Genomic DNA, 18,893 nt, shown 5'->3' with positions numbered 1-18,893 from the left:
ATCACTGAGTGTGTGCCTTCAGGCTTCTGTATCTCCTGCCTAATGGTAACAGTGAGAAAAGGCATGCCCTGGGTGCTGAAGGTCCTTAATAATGGATGCTATGTTTCTGAGACACTGCCCCCTAAAGATGTCCTGGATACTTTGTAGGCTAGTGCCCAAGATGGAGTCGACTAAATTTCCAATCCTCTGCAGCTTCTTTTGGTCCTGTGCAGTAACCCCCCCGCCCCACCCCTGCCCCATACCAGACAGTGATGCAACCTGTCAGAATGCTCTCCAAGGTACATCTATAGAGGTTTTTGAGTGTTTTTGACAGGCCAAATCTCTTCAAACTCCTAATGAAGTATAGTTGCTGTCTTGCCTTCTTTATAGCTGCATTGACACCCAGGAACTTGGAACTGCTCACTCTCTCCACTTCTCATTCCTCTATGAGGATTGGTATGTGTTCCTTCATCTTACCCTTCCTGAAGTCCACAATCAGCTCTTTCATCTTACTGACGTTCAGTGCCAGGTTGTTGCTGCGGCACCATTCCACTAGTTGGCATATCTCATTCCTGTACGCCCTCTCATCTCCATCTGAGACTCTACCAACATGTGAGGGCAGGGTGGAAGTTGGACGCGAAGTTGATGCAGTCGATGAGCTCTACAGTTGTCGATGTAGGTAAGGAAAAGTTGGGGAGTGATACCAATATAGGCTTGGAACATAGACTGTTCCACGGAGCCACCAAAAAGGCAGGCATATCTGGGACCCATGCGAGTACACGTGTCTGCACCTTTTGTTTGAAGGAAGTGGGAGGACCCAGAGGAGAAATTATTGAGAGCGAGGACAAGTTCTGTTAGACGGAGGAGAGTGGTGGTGGAGGGGAGCTGGTTGGGTCTGGTGTCCAGAAATAAATGGAGAGCTCTGAGACCTTCCTGGTGGGGGATGGAGGTGTACAGGGACTGGACATCCATGGTGAAAAAAAGTAGCTTGGGGCCAGGGAATGTGAAGTTATTGAAAAGGTGAAGAGCGTGTGAAATGTCACGATTGTAGGTAAGAAAGGATTGGACTGGGCGGATAAAACTGAGTCGAGGTATGCAGGTATGAATTCAGTGGGACGGGAACAAGCTGAAACAGGGTCTACCTGGACAGGCATATTATTCCATAAACATTATTCCATGAACTTTAGACTTTTCCTTATTACTTGACTGAAGCTATGTATTGTAATATGAAAATTCCAGTCATCACCCCATTCTCTGGCGAGAGAAACTCCTCGTCATCTCTGTTCCAAAGGGACACCTTGTGTTCTGAGGCTTGTCCTAGACTCTCCCACTATTGGAAACATCTTGTGTACTCCACTCTGTACAGTACTTCAGATATTCAGTGGGTTTCAATGTGATACACCCCCACCCCCACCACCATTCTCCTGAACTCCAGTGACTATAGGCCCAGAGCCATTCAATGTTCCTTATACATTAACCCTTTCATTCCTGGGATTATTCACGTGAACCTCATTTTGAACCTTTCCATTGCCAGCACATAATTTCTTAGATTTGAGGCCTAAAACTGCTCATATTACTCCAGAAGTGGTCCGACCAATGCTTTATAAGTCGTGGGTGGTACATCTTTGCTTTTATATTCTAGTCCTCTTGAAATGAATGCTAACATTGCATTTGCTTTCCTTACTACCAACTCAACCTAAAAAAAACACCTTTCGGAATCCTGCACTTGGACTGACAAGTCCCTTTGCAATTCTGATTTCTGAATTCCCTCCCTGATTAGAAAGTCGTCTACGCCTTTATTCCTTCTACCAAAGTTCATGACCATACACTTCCCTATGTTTTATTCCATCTGCCACTTCTTTGCCCATTCTCCTAATCTGTTCAAGTGATGCTGACTTCAACCTATTTTATCATGTGCCTCCAAGTACCCGAAAGCTTATTCAGGTGGAAGTATGTTGTTTGAGAGCTTCAAATTGTTACCATAATTACACTGAAAGATCAGGTGCTGTCGTGGTTTCTCGTGCCCCACAAACGACCAGGAGACGCAGAAGGTTCTTCAAGAAGTATTAAACTTTAATTTGCAAATCAAAGCTGAGACAGTCATTGAGCTAGTCGCCGATTGCCCACCGATCCTTGTACATAGCATTTTTTATAGCAATCTCCTGGTTTAGTTGCATTAGCATATCCAATCGGTCTACAGTTGCGTATCACAAGTACATCCGCCACTATTGTTTCTACCCATTGACTTAATCATGTTCTAATCTACATCTCTTAGCTACCTCTCATTAACACACCATTATCTTCTACATTCTTAAGATTTCATTCTCCTGCTAAATTGGATACATGCATAGCAAAATAGCAAGCTCAAAGCTGACTACATAGTTTTGGTTACACAGCAAACAATGCAACTTTTATACTCCAATAGTGCCAAGTAGATTTAACCAAGCTTTGAAAGGTGTGTGACTTCAGCCAGGCTGACTGATGAAGATATTGCTGAGAGATTCACAAGTGAATTGAATGTGGGTAGTTTCATTACACATTTTAGATGGACACAGGGATGGTCTGTGACGCAAATCTGTTTAAATTCGAGGATGTGTCGGCTTACTCAGAGAGGCCATACAGCAGCTGTCATGATCAACTTAAAATGAGTAAAATGTAGTAAAGTATGAAAGGTTGTAGTAAAGGTTGAAAGGTTGAAACTTGGTTACAGCAGCATTGGCTATAATTTGTATTGCACCAGGTGAAGCATCCAGAAATGTTTCGCAGGAAGCAGGACCAGAAAATGTTGTCATGAAAGCTAATTAGAAGAAGTTATGATGAATACCAAAAGCTTGGTTCTTAGAGAAGGAAGAGATTCAGTTGGTTTTTAAGAATGTAATGTGGTTTCTGGCAGTATTTCACACCAGTAATTCTACAGGAGCCTCTAACATCACTCAACCTGATATATTTGAACATGCTGCACTACCTTTTATTATAATGCGTCCAGGAAATGAAGGCCTTAGCCATCAGTGATAACTCTCTGATGCATTAGCATTTACAATGCAGTCCATTAGAGTAGCATTCTAACAGAACTAGTGTTGCCAACAAAAAACTTAACCATAACTATATATTCTTGGGGAAACTAATGAATCTGTTGAGCTTCAGAACTATGAGTCCATCAGCTCCTGAAGGCAGATGGACAAAGTGTCTTGGCCAATGCCAGAATAATCTCTCCTTTGGCCCCCTCCACCATCTCTGGTATTGAGATTAGCTTGTTTTCTCATTTTCTCAGCTGTGAAATAAGATTTTCATCTTAAAATGTTAACTGTTTCTCTTTCCACAGATGATATATGACCTGCTGAGTTCTTCCAGCATTTTCTGTTTTTGCTTCAGATTTCCATTGCCTGCATTTAAAAATTTTTTTATTCCCTTCATGACAACCTTTAAGCAGAGAGTGGTGAGTGCATAGAATGGGCTGCCAGCAACGGTGGTGGAGGCAGATATGATAGGGTCTTTTACAAGACTTTTGGATAGGTACATGGAGCTTAGAAAAATAGAGGGCTATGGGTAACCCTGGTAATTTCAAAAGTAGGGACATGTTTGGCATAACTTTGTGGGACGAAGGGCCTGTATTGTGCTGTAGGTTTTCTATGTTTCTATGTAATCTTTGATACAAAGATAAGGAAAAATTGAGAAGATGACAGCACTGGAAGTGCAACATGGAGACGTTCTGAATTTAGCACTTGTAATTGTGCTAATGAAAAGTAATTTATTAGTGATTATATAAAGGTGGAATGCTGTTCTGTAATGAACTACTTTGATCTGTAGCAGATGTTGAGCCATTCAAATGTATTCATGAGCAAAAACAATTTAAAATTCACATCAATATGATGGTATACACTGGCTGCCATATTTTATTCATTTATACCTGTTATTTACTTTCTTATTTGCATATGTTACCCATTGTCCATGGGAATGTTTGTGGAGTTTGTCACACTTTGAAGCAATGTGCATTGATAGAGACACTATATTTTGGAGCACAGCATTAGCAATTATGCCCTTCAATTTTCTGGGCACAGTTCAATATGCCCAGAAGTCAGAAGGATTTCCCCAACCCATGAGAAGTCTTTTAAAGACATGATTAACTATTTGATGATTATTTCACGTCTGAGTTTCACATGTTGTGGACCATAGAGTACTGAAGAGAATGTATCCTTTGGAAGTCTGGAAGATAAGGAAGGGGAATATCTGTTTGATGATTTCTGAGTTTACTCATTAATCTGTCGACTGTGGCTCTATAACTGTTGGAATTAACTGAGCAAACCTGTTTCCTTTGTCTTTTCCATCTCCCCGCCGCCTTTTGCAGCTTTCTACTCACTTCCCATTGTTGAAGCAGGGTCTTTGATCTGAGCTGTTCACTCCGTCTTGTTGACCAGTGGAATATTTTGAGCAGTTTTGATTTCAGATTTCCATCATTTGCAGTTTTTTTATCAAGTCAAAAATGTTTATTTGTACACTCACAACTCTAGATGAAAGGCTGTGACTGTTGGAATCTAGTTTCATTGGGTTTGTTATGAAAGCTCAAAGACAGGATGCTTATTTTGGAACCATGGTTCATATTTCCAGCATTCAATTTCTTCTTTTGTGATTAAATAACTTTAAAGAAGCCATGTGTGCTTTCCTTTTTGGACAACAGAAAATCACAAGTATTCTGGTCAGGAGTTTATAGTGCGCTAGTTTAGTAATATTTTTGCAAGACTTATTTTTCTACATGCTTTAATGCAATAACATACTGTTGTAAATATTACTAGAAAGTCAGTCAGTTTTATGATATTACTCACCCTGCTATTTATACATGGGGTTTACAGTACCTGAGGAGAGCATTTGATCTTTGGTGTTTATTTATTTCCACATGAGCATCAGCTTACTCCTTATTGTCTGATCCAAGCTGCAAGCTATTCTGTTTCTTTTTCCTTTTTAAAGATCAGCTTTATTTGTCCCGTGTACATCGAAACATGCAGCGAAATGTATTGTTCTGTGTCAAAGCAAACCAGACATGTCGTGCTGTGTCACCACACTCACAGCACTAACATAGTATGTCTATGACTTACTAACACTAAGCCGTATGTCTTTGGGGTGTGGGAGGAAACCAGAATGCCTGGAGGAAATCTTTGTAGTAATATAAAAACTCCTACAAACAGCGACAGGATTTGAATGAGAATCTTAGAGCCTGTGCTGTAAAGTATTGCACTAACCATGCCGCCCATTGTCTACTTGTTCATGCTGTTCATCTCAAAAATTCATTATGGGGACACATCTCAGAATAAAGATGTTTCTCCTGCATTTATTAATAATTATTGTATTTGTAGCCCCTAGCATTTCATTTATTTAACTTGTAATTGTTCATTTCGATTTAGATACTGTTTGAACTAAAATAATGAACAAGGGAATGCCATGCAAATCATTTGGGTATTTGTCAGCTGGGCAGTAATTTCAAGTCAGTAGTTACAATGTTCTTTAACTTGGGCTTTGCGAATGCCGCATGAGACTTCCTCCATCTAAGAAATAGATCTAGTTCCTTCGCTCCATGTCAATGAAAAGAATGCAATCAGTTTCTATAACTTACTCACAGTGTTTATTAAATGAAAATGAAAATCCTATTTTTCTCTCCAGGGTTTGACCATCGAAAGACTTGGCCGAAAGCCTCTTCTCATTGGTGGATTTTGTCTCATGTCATTCTTCTTTGGATTACTCACGCTTTCACTTAACCTGCAGGTATATAATTTGATTTATCATCTTGATCAAACCACGGCTGTTCCACAACTTGTATTGGGACGTCTAATGCACACTACCTTGCTCAATTTGCTGAAGATATTTAATTCAGCTTTTGTCTGTCTTCAGTGTTTGTATGTAACTCTTGAGATCAGTAGATGTGAGCAGGTGAAGGTGAAGGTGGCCGTCTGGGTAGTCTCCATCCTGAGGGCATGAACATTGCTTTCTCTAACTTCTGGTAATTTCTCCCCTTTTGCTCCCTCTCCCATTTCCATTCCCCATTCTGGCTACACTCTCACCCTTCTGTTCTCCTCACCTGCTTGTGTCTAGTTCCCTCCTTCCCTTTCTTCCATTGATCACTGTCCTCTGCTATCAGATTCCTTCTCTTCAGCCCTTGTCCTCTTCCACCTATCACCTCCCAGCTTCTCACTCCATCCTCACATCCCTCTCCCAGCTTCTCACTTCATCCTCACATCCCTCTCCCAGCTTCTCACTTCATCCTCACATCCCTCTCCCAGCTTCTCACTTCATCCTCACATCCCTCTCCCAGCTTCTCACTTCATCCACCCATCCCTCTCCCAGCTTCTCACCATCCTCCCATCTGTCTCCCAGCTTCTCACTTCATCCTCCCATCCATCTCCCAGCTTCTCACTTCATCCACCCATCCCTCTCACAGCTTCTCACTTCATCAACCCATCCCTCTCCCAGCTTCTCACTTCATCCACCTATCACCTCACAGCTTCTCACTTCATCCTCACATCCGTCTCCCAGCTTCTCACTTCATCCTCACATCCGTCTCCCAGCTTCTCACTTCATCCACCCATCCCTCTCACAGCTTCTCACTTCATCCTCACATCCCTCTCACAGCTTCTCACTTCATCCTCACATCCCTCTCACAGCTTCTAACTTCATCCTCCCATCCCTCTCCCAGCTTCTCACTTCATCCACCCATCCCTCTCACAGCTTCTCACTTCATCCTCACATCCCTCTCACAGCTTCTAACTTCATCCTCCCATCCCTCTCCCAGCTTCTCACTTCATCCTCCCATCCGTCTCCCAGCTTCTCACTTCATCCACCCATCCCTCTCACAGCTTTTCACCATCCTCCCATCCCTCTCCCAGCTTCTCACTTCATCCACCCATCCCTCTCCCAGCTTCTCACTTCATCCTCACATCCCTCTCCCAGCTTCTCACTTCATCCTCCCATCCCTCTCCCAGCTTCTCACTTCATCCTCACATCCCTCTCACAGCTTCTAACTTCATCCTCCCATCCCTCTCCCAGCTTCTCACTTCATCCACCCATCCCTCTCACAGCTTTTCACCATCCTCCCATCCCTCTCCCAGCTTCTCACTTCATCCACCCATCCCTCTCCCAGCTTCTCACTTCATCCACCCATCCCTCTCACAGCTTCTCACTTCATCCTCACATCCCTCTCACAGCTTCTAACTTCATCCTCCCATCCCTCTCCCAGCTTCTCACTTCATCCTCACATCCCTCTCACAGCTTCTAACTTCATCCTCCCATCCCTCTCCCAGCTTCTCACTTCATCCACCCATCCCTCTCACAGCTTTTCACCATCCTCCCATCCCTCTCCCAGCTTCTCACTTCATCCACCCATCCCTCTCACAGCTTCTCACTTCATCCTCACATCCCTCTCACAGCTTCTAACTTCATCCACCCATCCCTCTCCCAGCTTCTCACTTCATCCACCCATCTGTCTCCCAGCTTCTCACTTCATCCTCCCATTTGTCTCCCAGCTTCTCACTTCATCCACCCATCCGTCTCCCAGCTTCTCACTTCATCCACCCATCCCTCTCCCAGCTTCTCACCATCCTCCCATCCATCTCCCAGCTTCTCACTTCATCCACCCATCCCTTTCACAGCTTTTCACCAACCTCCCATCCCTCTCCCAGCTTCTCACTTCATCCTCCCATCCTCTCCCAGCTTCTCACTTCATCCACCCATCCCTCTCCCAGCTTCTCATTTCATCCACCCATCCCTCTCCCAGCTTCTCACTTCATCCTCACATCCCTCTCCCAGCTTCTCACTTCATCCTCCCATCCGTCTCCCAGCTTCTCACTTCATCCTCACATCCCTCTCACAACTTCTCACTTCATCCACCCATCCGTCTCCCAGCTTCTCACTTCATCCACCCATCCGTCTCCCAGCTTCTCACTTCATCCTCACATCCCTCTCCCAGCTTCTCACTTCATCCTCCCATCCGTCTCACAGCTTCTCACTTCATCCTCACATCCCTCTCCCAGCTTCTCACTTCATCCTCACATCCCTCTCACAGCTTCTCACTTCATCCACCCATCCGTCTCCCAGCTTCTCACTTCATCCACCCATCCCTCTCCCAGCTTCTCACCATCCTCCCATCCGTCTCCCAGCTTCTCACTTCATCCACCCATCCGTCTCCCAGCTTCTCACTTCATCCTCACATCCCTCTCACAGCTTCTCACTTCATCCACCCATCCGTCTCCCAGCTTCTCACTTCATCCACCCATCCGTCTCCCAGCTTCTCACTTCATCCTCACATCCCTCTCACAGCTTCTCACTTCATCCACCCATCCGTCTCCCAGCTTCTCACTTCATCCACCCATCCTTCTCCCAGCTTCTCACTTCATCCTCACATCCCTCTCCCAGCTTCTCATTTCATCCACCCATTCCTCTCCCAGCTTCTCACTTCATCCACCCATCCGTCTCCCAGCTTCTCACTTCATCCTCCCATCCCTCTCCCAGCTTCTCACTTCATCCACCCATCCCTCTCACAGCTTCTCACTTCATCCTCCCATCCCTCTCCCAGCTTCTCACTTCATCCACCCATCCCTCTCACAGCTTTTCACCATCCACCCATCCCTCTCCCAGCTTCTCACCATCCTCCCACCTGTCTCCCAGCTTCTCACTTCATCCTCCCATCCGTCTCCCAGCTTCTCACTTCATCCTCCCATCCCTCTCCCAGCTTCTCACTTCATCCTCACATCCCTCTCACAGCTTCTCACTTCATCCACCCATCCGTCTCCCAGCTTCTCACTTCATCCACCCATCCGTCTCCCAGCTTCTCACTTCATCCTCCCATCCCTCTCCCAGCTTCTCACTTCATCCACCCATCCGTCTCCCAGCTTCTCACTTCATCCTCACATCCCTCTCACAGCTTCTCACTTCATCCACCCATCCGTCTCCCAGCTTCTCACTTCATCCTCCCATCCTCTCCCAGCTTCTCACTTCATCCTCACATCCCTCTCACAGCTTCTCACTTCATCCACCCATCCGTCTCCCAGCTTCTCACTTCATCCACCCATCCGTCTCCCAGCTTCTCACTTCATCCTCACATCCCTCTCCCAGCTTCTCACTTCATCCACCCATCCGTCTCCCAGCTTCTCACTTCATCCACCCATCCCTCTCCCAGCTTCTCACTTCATCCTCACATCCCTCTCCCAGCTTCTCACTTCATCCTCCCATCCTCTCCCAGCTTCTCACTTCATCCACCCATCCGTCTCCCAGCTTCTCACTTCATCCTCACATCCCTCTCCCAGCTTCTCACTTCATCCTCCCATCCTCTCCCAGCTTCTCACTTCATCCTCACATCCCTCTCACAGCTTCTCACTTCATCCACCCATCCGTCTCCCAGCTTCTCACTTCATCCACCCATCCCTCTCCCAGCTTCTCACCATCCTCCCATCCTCTCCCAGCTTCTCACTTCATCCTCACATCCCTCTCACAGCTTCTCACTTCATCCACCCATCCGTCTCCCAGCTTCTCACTTCATCCACCCATCCCTCTCCCAGCTTCTCACCATCCTCACATCCGTCTCCCAGCTTCTCACTTCATCCACCCATCCGTCTCCCAGCTTCTCACTTCATCCTCACATCCCTCTCACAGCTTCTCACTTCATCCACCCATCCGTCTCCCAGCTTCTCACTTCATCCACCCATCCTTCTCCCAGCTTCTCACTTCATCCTCACATCCCTCTCCCAGCTTCTCATTTCATCCACCCATTCCTCTCCCAGCTTCTCACTTCATCCACCCATCCGTCTCCCAGCTTCTCACTTCATCCTCCCATCCCTCTCCCAGCTTCTCACTTCATCCACCCATCCCTCTCACAGCTTCTCACTTCATCCTCCCATCCCTCTCCCAGCTTCTCACTTCATCCACCCATCCCTCTCACAGCTTTTCACCATCCACCCATCCCTCTCCCAGCTTCTCACCATCCTCCCACCTGTCTCCCAGCTTCTCACTTCATCCTCCCATCCGTCTCCCAGCTTCTCACTTCATCCACCCATCCGTCTCCCAGCTTCTCACTTCATCCTCCCATCCTCTCCCAGCTTCTCACTTCATCCTCACATCCCTCTCACAGCTTCTCACTTCATCCACCCATCCGTCTCCCAGCTTCTCACTTCATCCACCCATCCGTCTCCCAGCTTCTCACTTCATCCACCCATCCCTCTCCCAGCTTCTCACTTCATCCACCCATCCGTCTCCCAGCTTCTCACTTCATCCTCCCATCCGTCTCCCAGCTTCTCACTTCATCCACCCATCCGTCTCCCAGCTTCTCACTTCATCCTCCCATCCTCTCCCAGCTTCTCACTTCATCCTCACATCCCTCTCACAGCTTCTCACTTCATCCACCCATCCGTCTCCCAGCTTCTCACTTCATCCACCCATCCGTCTCACAGCTTCTCACTTCATCCACCCATCCCTCTCCCAGCTTCTCACTTCATCCACCCATCCGTCTCCCAGCTTCTCACTTCATCCACCCATCCCTCTCCCAGCTTCTCACTTCATCCTCCCATCCTCTCCCAGCTTCTCACTTCATCCACCCATCCGTCTCCCAGCTTCTCACTTCATCCTCACATCCCTCTCACAGCTTCTCACTTCATCCACCCATCCGTCTCCCAGCTTCTCACTTCATCCACCCATCCGTCTCCCAGCTTCTCACCATCCTCCCATCTGTCTCCCAGCTTCTCACTTCATCCACCCATCCTTCTCCCAGCTTCTCACTTCATCCTCACATCCCTCTCCCAGCTTCTCATTTCATCCACCCATTCCTCTCCCAGCTTCTCACTTCATCCACCCATCCGTCTCCCAGCTTCTCACTTCATCCTCACATCCCTCTCCCAGCTTCTCACTTCATCCACCCATTCCTCTCCCAGCTTCTCATTTCATCCTCCCATCCCTCTCCCAGCTTCTCACTTCATCCACCCATCCTTCTCCCAGCTTCTCACTTCATCCTCACATCCCTCTCCCAGCTTCTCATTTCATCCACCCATTCCTCTCCCAGCTTCTCACTTCATCCACCCATCCGTCTCCCAGCTTCTCACTTCATCCTCACATCCCTCTCCCAGCTTCTCACTTCATCCACCCATTCCTCTCCCAGCTTCTCATTTCATCCTCCCATCCGTCTCCCAGCTTCTCACTTCATCCACCCATCCGTCTCCCAGCTTCTCACTTCATCCTCACATCCCTCTCCCAGCTTCTCACTTCATCCACCCATCCCTCTCACAGCTTCTCACTTCATCCACCCATCCGTCTCCCAGCTTCTCACTTCATCCTCCCATCCCTCTCCCAGCTTCTCACTTCATCCACCCATCCCTCTCACAGCTTTTCACCATCCTCCCATCCCTCTCCCAGCTTCTCACTTCATCCACCCATCCCTCTCACAGCTTTTCACCATCCACCCATCCCTCTCCCAGCTTCTCACTTCATCCACCCATCCTTCTCACAGCTTCTCACTTCATCCTCACATCCCTCTCCCAGCTTCTCACTTCATCCTCACATCCCTCTCACAGCTTCTCACTTCATCCTCCCATCCGTCTCCCAGCTTCTCACTTCATCCTCCCATCCATCTCCCAGCTTCTCACTTCATCCTCACATCCCTCTCCCAGCTTCTCACTTCATCCACCCATCCCTCTCACAGCTTTTCACCATCCTCACATCCCTCTCCCAGCTTCTCACTTCATCCTCACATCCCTCTCACAGCTTCTCACTTCATCCTCCCATCCGTCTCCCAGCTTCTCACTTCATCCTCACATCCCTCTCACAGCTTCTCACTTCATCCTCCCATCCATCTCCCAGCTTCTCACTTCATCCTCACATCCCTCTCCCAGCTTCTCACTTCATCCACCCATCCCTCTCACAGCTTTTCACCATCCACCCATCCCTCTCCCAGCTTCTCACTTCATCCACCCATCCTTCTCACAGCTTCTCACTTCATCCTCACATCCCTCTCCCAGCTTCTCACTTCATCCTCCCATCCGTCTCCCAGCTTCTCACTTCATCCTCACATCCCTCTCACAGCTTCTCACTTCATCCTCCCATCCGTCTCCCAGCTTCTCACTTCATCCTCACATCCCTCTCACAGCTTCTCACTTCATCCTCCCATCCGTCTCCCAGCTTCTCACTTCATCCTCACATCCCTCTCACAGCTTCTCACTTCATCCTCCCATCCGTCTCCCAGCTTCTCACTTCATCCTCCCATCCATCTCCCAGCTTCTCACTTCATCCTCACATCCCTCTCACAGCTTCTCACTTCATCCTCCCATCCGTCTCCCAGCTTCTCACTTCATCCTCACATCCCTCTCACAGCTTCTCACTTCATCCTCCCATCCGTCTCCCAGCTTCTCACTTCATCCTCACATCCCTCTCACAGCTTCTCACTTCATCCTCCCATCCGTCTCCCAGCTTCTCACATCATCCTCCCATCCGTCTCCCAGCTTCTCACTTCATCCTCACATCCCTCTCACAGCTTCTCACTTCATCCTCCCATCCGTCTCCCAGCTTCTCACTTCATCCACCCATCCCTCTCCCAGCTTCTCACTTCATCCTCCCATCCGTCTCCCAGCTTCTCACTTCATCCACCCATCCCTCTCCCAGCTTCTCACTTCATCCTCCCATCCATCTCCCAGCTTCTCACTTCATCCTCACATCCCTCTCCCAGCTTCTCACTTCATCCACCCATCCCTCTCACAGCTTTTCACCATCCTCACATCCCTCTCCCAGCTTCTCACTTCATCCACCCATTCCTCTCCCAGCTTCTCACTTCATCCACCCATCCGTCTCCCAGCTTCTCACCATCCACCCATCCCTCTCCCAGCTTCTCACCATCCTCCCATCCATCTCCCAGCTTCTCACCATCCTCCCATCTATCTCCCAGCTTCTCACTTCATCCTCACATCCCTCTCCCAGCTTCTCACTTCATCCACCCATCCCTCTCCCAGCTTCTCACTTCATCCACCCATCCCTCTCACAGCTTCTCACTTCATCCTCACATCCCTCTCACAGCTTCTAACTTCATCCACCCATCCCTCTCCCAGCTTCTCACTTCATCCACCCATCTGTCTCCCAGCTTCTCACTTCATCCTCCCATTTGTCTCCCAGCTTCTCACTTCATCCACCCATCCGTCTCCCAGCTTCTCACTTCATCCACCCATCCCTCTCCCAGCTTCTCACCATCCTCCCATCCATCTCCCAGCTTCTCACTTCATCCACCCATCCCTCTCACAGCTTTTCACCAACCTCCCATCCCTCTCCCAGCTTCTCACTTCATCCTCCCATCCTCTCCCAGCTTCTCACTTCATCCACCCATCCGTCTCCCAGCTTCTCACTTCATCCTCACATCCCTCTCACAGCTTCTCACTTCATCCACCCATCCGTCTCCCAGCTTCTCACTTCATCCACCCATCCGTCTCCCAGCTTCTCACTTCATCCTCCCATCCTCTCCCAGCTTCTCACTTCATCCTCACATCCCTCTCACAGCTTCTCACTTCATCCACCCATCCGTCTCCCAGCTTCTCACTTCATACACCCATCCCTCTCCCAGCTTCTCACCATCCTCCCATCCGTCTCCCAGCTTCTCACTTCATCCACCCATCCGTCTCCCAGCTTCTCACTTCATCCTCACATCCCTCTCACAGCTTCTCACTTCATCCACCCATCCGTCTCCCAGCTTCTCACTTCATCCACCCATCCTTCTCCCAGCTTCTCACTTCATCCTCACATCCCTCTCCCAGCTTCTCATTTCATCCACCCATTCCTCTCCCAGCTTCTCACTTCATCCACCCATCCGTCTCCCAGCTTCTCACTTCATCCTCCCATCCCTCTCCCAGCTTCTCACTTCATCCACCCATCCCTCTCACAGCTTCTCACTTCATCCTCCCATCCCTCTCCCAGCTTCTCACTTCATCCACCCATCCCTCTCACAGCTTTTCACCATCCACCCATCCCTCTCCCAGCTTCTCACCATCCTCCCACCTGTCTCCCAGCTTCTCACTTCATCCTCCCATCCGTCTCCCAGCTTCTCACTTCATCCTCCCATCCCTCTCCCAGCTTCTCACTTCATCCTCACATCCCTCTCACAGCTTCTCACTTCATCCACCCATCCGTCTCCCAGCTTCTCACTTCATCCACCCATCCGTCTCCCAGCTTCTCACTTCATCCTCCCATCCTCTCCCAGCTTCTCACTTCATCCTCACATCCCTCTCACAGCTTCTCACTTCATCCACCCATCCGTCTCCCAGCTTCTCACTTCATCCACCCATCCGTCTCCCAGCTTCTCACTTCATCCACCCATCCCTCTCCCAGCTTCTCACTTCATCCACCCATCCGTCTCCCAGCTTCTCACTTCATCCACCCATCCCTCTCCCAGCTTCTCACTTCATCCTCACATCCCTCTCCCAGCTTCTCACTTCATCCTCCCATCCTCTCCCAGCTTCTCACTTCATCCACCCATCCGTCTCCCAGCTTCTCACTTCATCCTCACATCCCTCTCACAGCTTCTCACTTCATCCACCCATTCCTCTCACAGCTTCTCACTTCATCCTCACATCCGTCTCCCAGCTTCTCACTTCATCCACCCAACCCTCTCACAGCTTCTCACTTCATCCACCCATCCGTCTCCCAGCTTCTCACTTCATCCACCCATCCCTCTCCCAGCTTCTCACTTCATCCACCCATCCGTCTCCCAGCTTCTCACTTCATCCACCCATCCGTCTCCCAGCTTCTCACCATCCTCCCATCTGTCTCCCAGCTTCTCACTTCATCCACCCATCCTTCTCCCAGCTTCTCACTTCATCCTCACATCCCTCTCCCAGCTTCTCATTTCATCCACCCATTCCTCTCCCAGCTTCTCACTTCATCCACCCATCCGTCTCCCAGCTTCTCACTTCATCCTCACATCCCTCTCCCAGCTTCTCACTTCATCCACCCATTCCTCTCCCAGCTTCTCACTTCATCCACCCATCCGTCTCACAGCTTCTCACTTCATCCACCCATCCGTCTCCCAGCTTCTCATTTCATCCTCCCATCCCTCTCCCAGCTTCTCACTTCATCCACCCATCCCTCTCACAGCTTCTCACTTCATCCACCCATCCGTCTCCCAGCTTCTCACTTCATCCTCACATCCCTCTCCCAGCTTCTCACTTCATCCACCCATCCCTCTCCCAGCTTCTCACTTCATCCTCACATCCCTCTCACAGCTTCTCACTTCATCCACCCATCCCTCTCCCAGCTTCTCACTTCATCCTCACATCCCTCTCCCAGCTTCTCACTTCATCCACCCATCCCTCTCCCAGCTTCTCACTTCATCCTCACATCCCTCTCCCAGCTTCTCACTTCATCCACCCATCCCTCTCCCAGCTTCTCACTTCATCCTCACATCCCTCTCACAGCTTCTCACTTCATCCACCCATCCCTCTCCCAGCTTCTCACTTCATCCTCACATCCCTCTCACAGCTTCTCACTTCATCCACCCATCCCTCTCCCAGCTTCTCACTTCATCCACCCATCCCTCTCCCAGCTTCTCACTTCATCCTCACATCCCTCTCCCAGCTTCTCACTTCATCCACCCATCCCTCTCCCAGCTTCTCACTTCATCCTCACATCCCTCTCACAGCTTCTCACTTCATCCTCCCATCCCTCTCCCAGCTTCTCACTTCATCCTCACATCCCTCTCACAGCTTCTCACTTCATCCACCCATCCGTCTCCCAGCTTCTCACTTCATCCTCACATCCCTCTCACAGCTTCTCACTTCATCCACCCATCCGTCTCCCAGCTTCTCACTTCATCCACCCATCCCTCTCCCAGCTTCTCACTTCATCCACCCATCCGTCTCCCAGCTTCTCACTTCATCCACCCATCCCTCTCCCAGCTTCTCACTTCATCCTCACATCCCTCTCCCAGCTTCTCACTTCATCCTCCCATCCTCTCCCAGCTTCTCACTTCATCCACCCATCCGTCTCCCAGCTTCTCACTTCATCCTCACATCCCTCTCACAGCTTCTCACTTCATCCACCCATCCGTCTCCCAGCTTCTCACTTCATCCACCCATCCGTCTCCCAGCTTCTCACCATCCTCCCATCTGTCTCCCAGCTTCTCACTTCATCCACCCATCCTTCTCCCAGCTTCTCACTTCATCCTCACATCCCTCTCCCAGCTTCTCACTTCATCTACCCATCCGTCTCCCAGCTTCTCACTTCATCCTCACATCCCTCTCCCAGCTTCTCACTTCATCCACCCATTCCTCTCCCAGCTTCTCATTTCATCCTCCCTTCCCTCTCCCAGCTTCTCACTTCATCCACCCATCCCTCTCACAGCTTCTCACTTCATCCACCCATCCGTCTCCCAGCTTCTCACTTCATCCTCCCATCCCTCTCCCAGCTTCTCACTTCATCCACCCATCCCTCTCACAGCTTTTCACCATCCTCCCATCCCTCTCCCAGCTTCTCACTTCATCCACCCATCCCTCTCACAGCTTTTCACCATCCACCCATCCCTCTCCCAGCTTCTCACTTCATCCACCCATCCCTCTCACAGCTTCTCACTTCATCCACCCATCCGTCTCACAGCTTCTCACTTCATCCTCACATCCCTCTCCCAGCTTCTCACTTCATCCTCACATCCCTCTCACAGCTTCTCACTTCATCCTCCCATCCGTCTCCCAGCTTCTCACTTCATCCTCCCATCCGTCTCCCAGCTTCTCACTTCATCCTCACATCCCTCTCACAGCTTCTCACTTCATCCTCCCATCCGTCTCCCAGCTTCTCACTTCATCCTCACATCCCTCTCACAGCTTCTCACTTCATCCTCCCATCCGTCTCCCAGCTTCTCACTTCATCCTCACATCCCTCTCACAGCTTCTCACTTCATCCTCCCATCCGTCTCCCAGCTTCTCACATCATCCTCCCATCCGTCTCCCAGCTTCTCACTTCATCCTCACATCCCTCTCACAGCTTCTCACTTCATCCTCCCATCCGTCTCCCAGCTTCTCACTTCATCCTCCCATCCATCTCCCAGCTTCTCACTTCATCCTCACATCCCTCTCCCAGCTTCTCACTTCATCCACCCATCCCTCTCACAGCTTTTCACCATCCTCACATCCCTCTCCCAGCTTCTCACTTCATCCACCCATTCCTCTCCCAGCTTCTCACTTCATCCACCCATCCGTCTCCCAGCTTCTCACCATCCACCCATCCCTCTCCCAGCTTCTCACCATCCTCCCATCCATCTCCCAGCTTCTCACCATCCTCCCATCTATCTCCCAGCTTCTCACTTCATCCTCACATCCCTCTCCCAGCTTCTCACTTCATCCACCCATCCCTCTCCCAGCTTCTCACTTCATCCACCCATCCCTCTCACAGCTTCTCACTTCATCCTCACATCCCTCTCACAGCTTCTAACTTCATCCACCCATCCCTCTCCCAGCTTCTCACTTCATCCACCCATCTGTCTCCCAGCTTCTCACTTCATCCTCCCATTTGTCTCCCAGCTTCTCACTTCATCCACCCATCCGTCTCCCAGCTTCTCACTTCATCCACCCATCCCTCTCCCAGCTTCTCACCATCCTCCCATCCATCTCCCAGCTTCTCACTTCATCCACCCATCCCTCTCACAGCTTTTCACCAACCTCCCATCCCTCTCCCAGCTTCTCACTTCATCCTCCCATCCTCTCCCAGCTTCTCACTTCATCCACCCATCCGTCTCCCAGCTTCTCACTTCATCCTCACATCCCTCTCACAGCTTCTCACTTCATCCACCCATCCGTCTCCCAGCTTCTCACTTCATCCACCCATCCGTCTCCCAGCTTCTCACTTCATCCTCACATCCCTCTCCCAGCTTCTCACTTCATCCTCCCATCCTCTCCCAGCTTCTCACTTCATCCTCACATCCCTCTCACAGCTTCTCACTTCATCCACCCATCCGTCTCCCAGCTTCTCACTTCATCCACCCATCCCTCTCCCAGCTTCTCACCATCCTCCCATCCGTCTCCCAGCTTCTCACTTCATCCTCACATCCCTCTCACAGCTTCTCACTTCATCCACCCATCCGTCTCCCAGCTTCTCACTTCATCCACCCATCCTTCTCCCAGCTTCTCACTTCATCCTCACATCCCTCTCCCAGCTTCTCATTTCATCCACCCATTCCTCTCCCAGCTTCTCACTTCATCCACCCATCCGTCTCCCAGCTTCTCACTTCATCCTCCCATCCCTCTCCCAGCTTCTCACTTCATCCACCCATCCCTCTCACAGCTTCTCACTTCATCCTCCCATCCCTCTCCCAGCTTCTCACTTCATCCACCCATCCCTCTCACAGCTTTTCACCATCCACCCATCCCTCTCCCAGCTTCTCACCATCCTCCCACCTGTCTCCCAGCTTCTCACTTCATCCTCCCATCCGTCTCCCAGCTTCTCACTTCATCCTCCCATCCCTCTCCCAGCTTCTCACTTCATCCTCACATCCCTCTCACAGCTTCTCACTTCATCCACCCATCCGTCTCCCAGCTTCTCACTTCATCCACCCATCCGTCTCCCAGCTTCTCACTTCATCCTCCCATCCCTCTCCCAGCTTCTCACTTCATCCTCCCATCCGTCTCCCAGCTTCTCACTTCATCCTCCCATCCCTCTCCCAGCTTCTCACTTCATCCTCACATCCCTCTCACAGCTTCTCACTTCATCCACCCATCCGTCTCCCAGCTTCTCACTTCATCCACCCATCCGTCTCCCAGCTTCTCACTTCATCCACCCATCCCTCTCCCAGCTTCTCACTTCATCCACCCATCCGTCTCCCAGCTTCTCACTTCATCCACCCATCCCTCTCCCAGCTTCTCACTTCATCCTCACATCCCTCTCCCAGCTTCTCACTTCATCCTCCCATCCTCTCCCAGCTTCTC

The 18,893-nt window shown here is 49.8% G+C and overlaps 1 protein-coding gene across 4 annotated transcripts in view; it reads left to right on the top strand.

Annotated features, from left to right (window-relative positions):
- The window catches only part of slc2a9l2 (solute carrier family 2 member 9, like 2), a 374,573-nt gene that overhangs the window by 245,485 nt on the left and 110,195 nt on the right, over window positions 1-18,893 (top strand). For all 4 annotated transcript variants that reach the window (XM_073043122.1, XM_073043121.1, XM_073043123.1 and 1 more), the window contains one exon: window positions 5,632-5,733. In XM_073043122.1, coding sequence (XP_072899223.1) covers window positions 5,632-5,733 — 102 coding nt within the window. The remainder of the gene's footprint in view (window positions 1-5,631; window positions 5,734-18,893) is intronic.

This window comes from Hemitrygon akajei, chromosome 4 (assembly GCF_048418815.1).
Source record: "Hemitrygon akajei chromosome 4, sHemAka1.3, whole genome shotgun sequence".
NCBI lineage: Eukaryota > Metazoa > Chordata > Chondrichthyes > Myliobatiformes > Dasyatidae > Hemitrygon > Hemitrygon akajei.
This window is presented reverse-complemented; position numbering and strand designations above follow the sequence as displayed.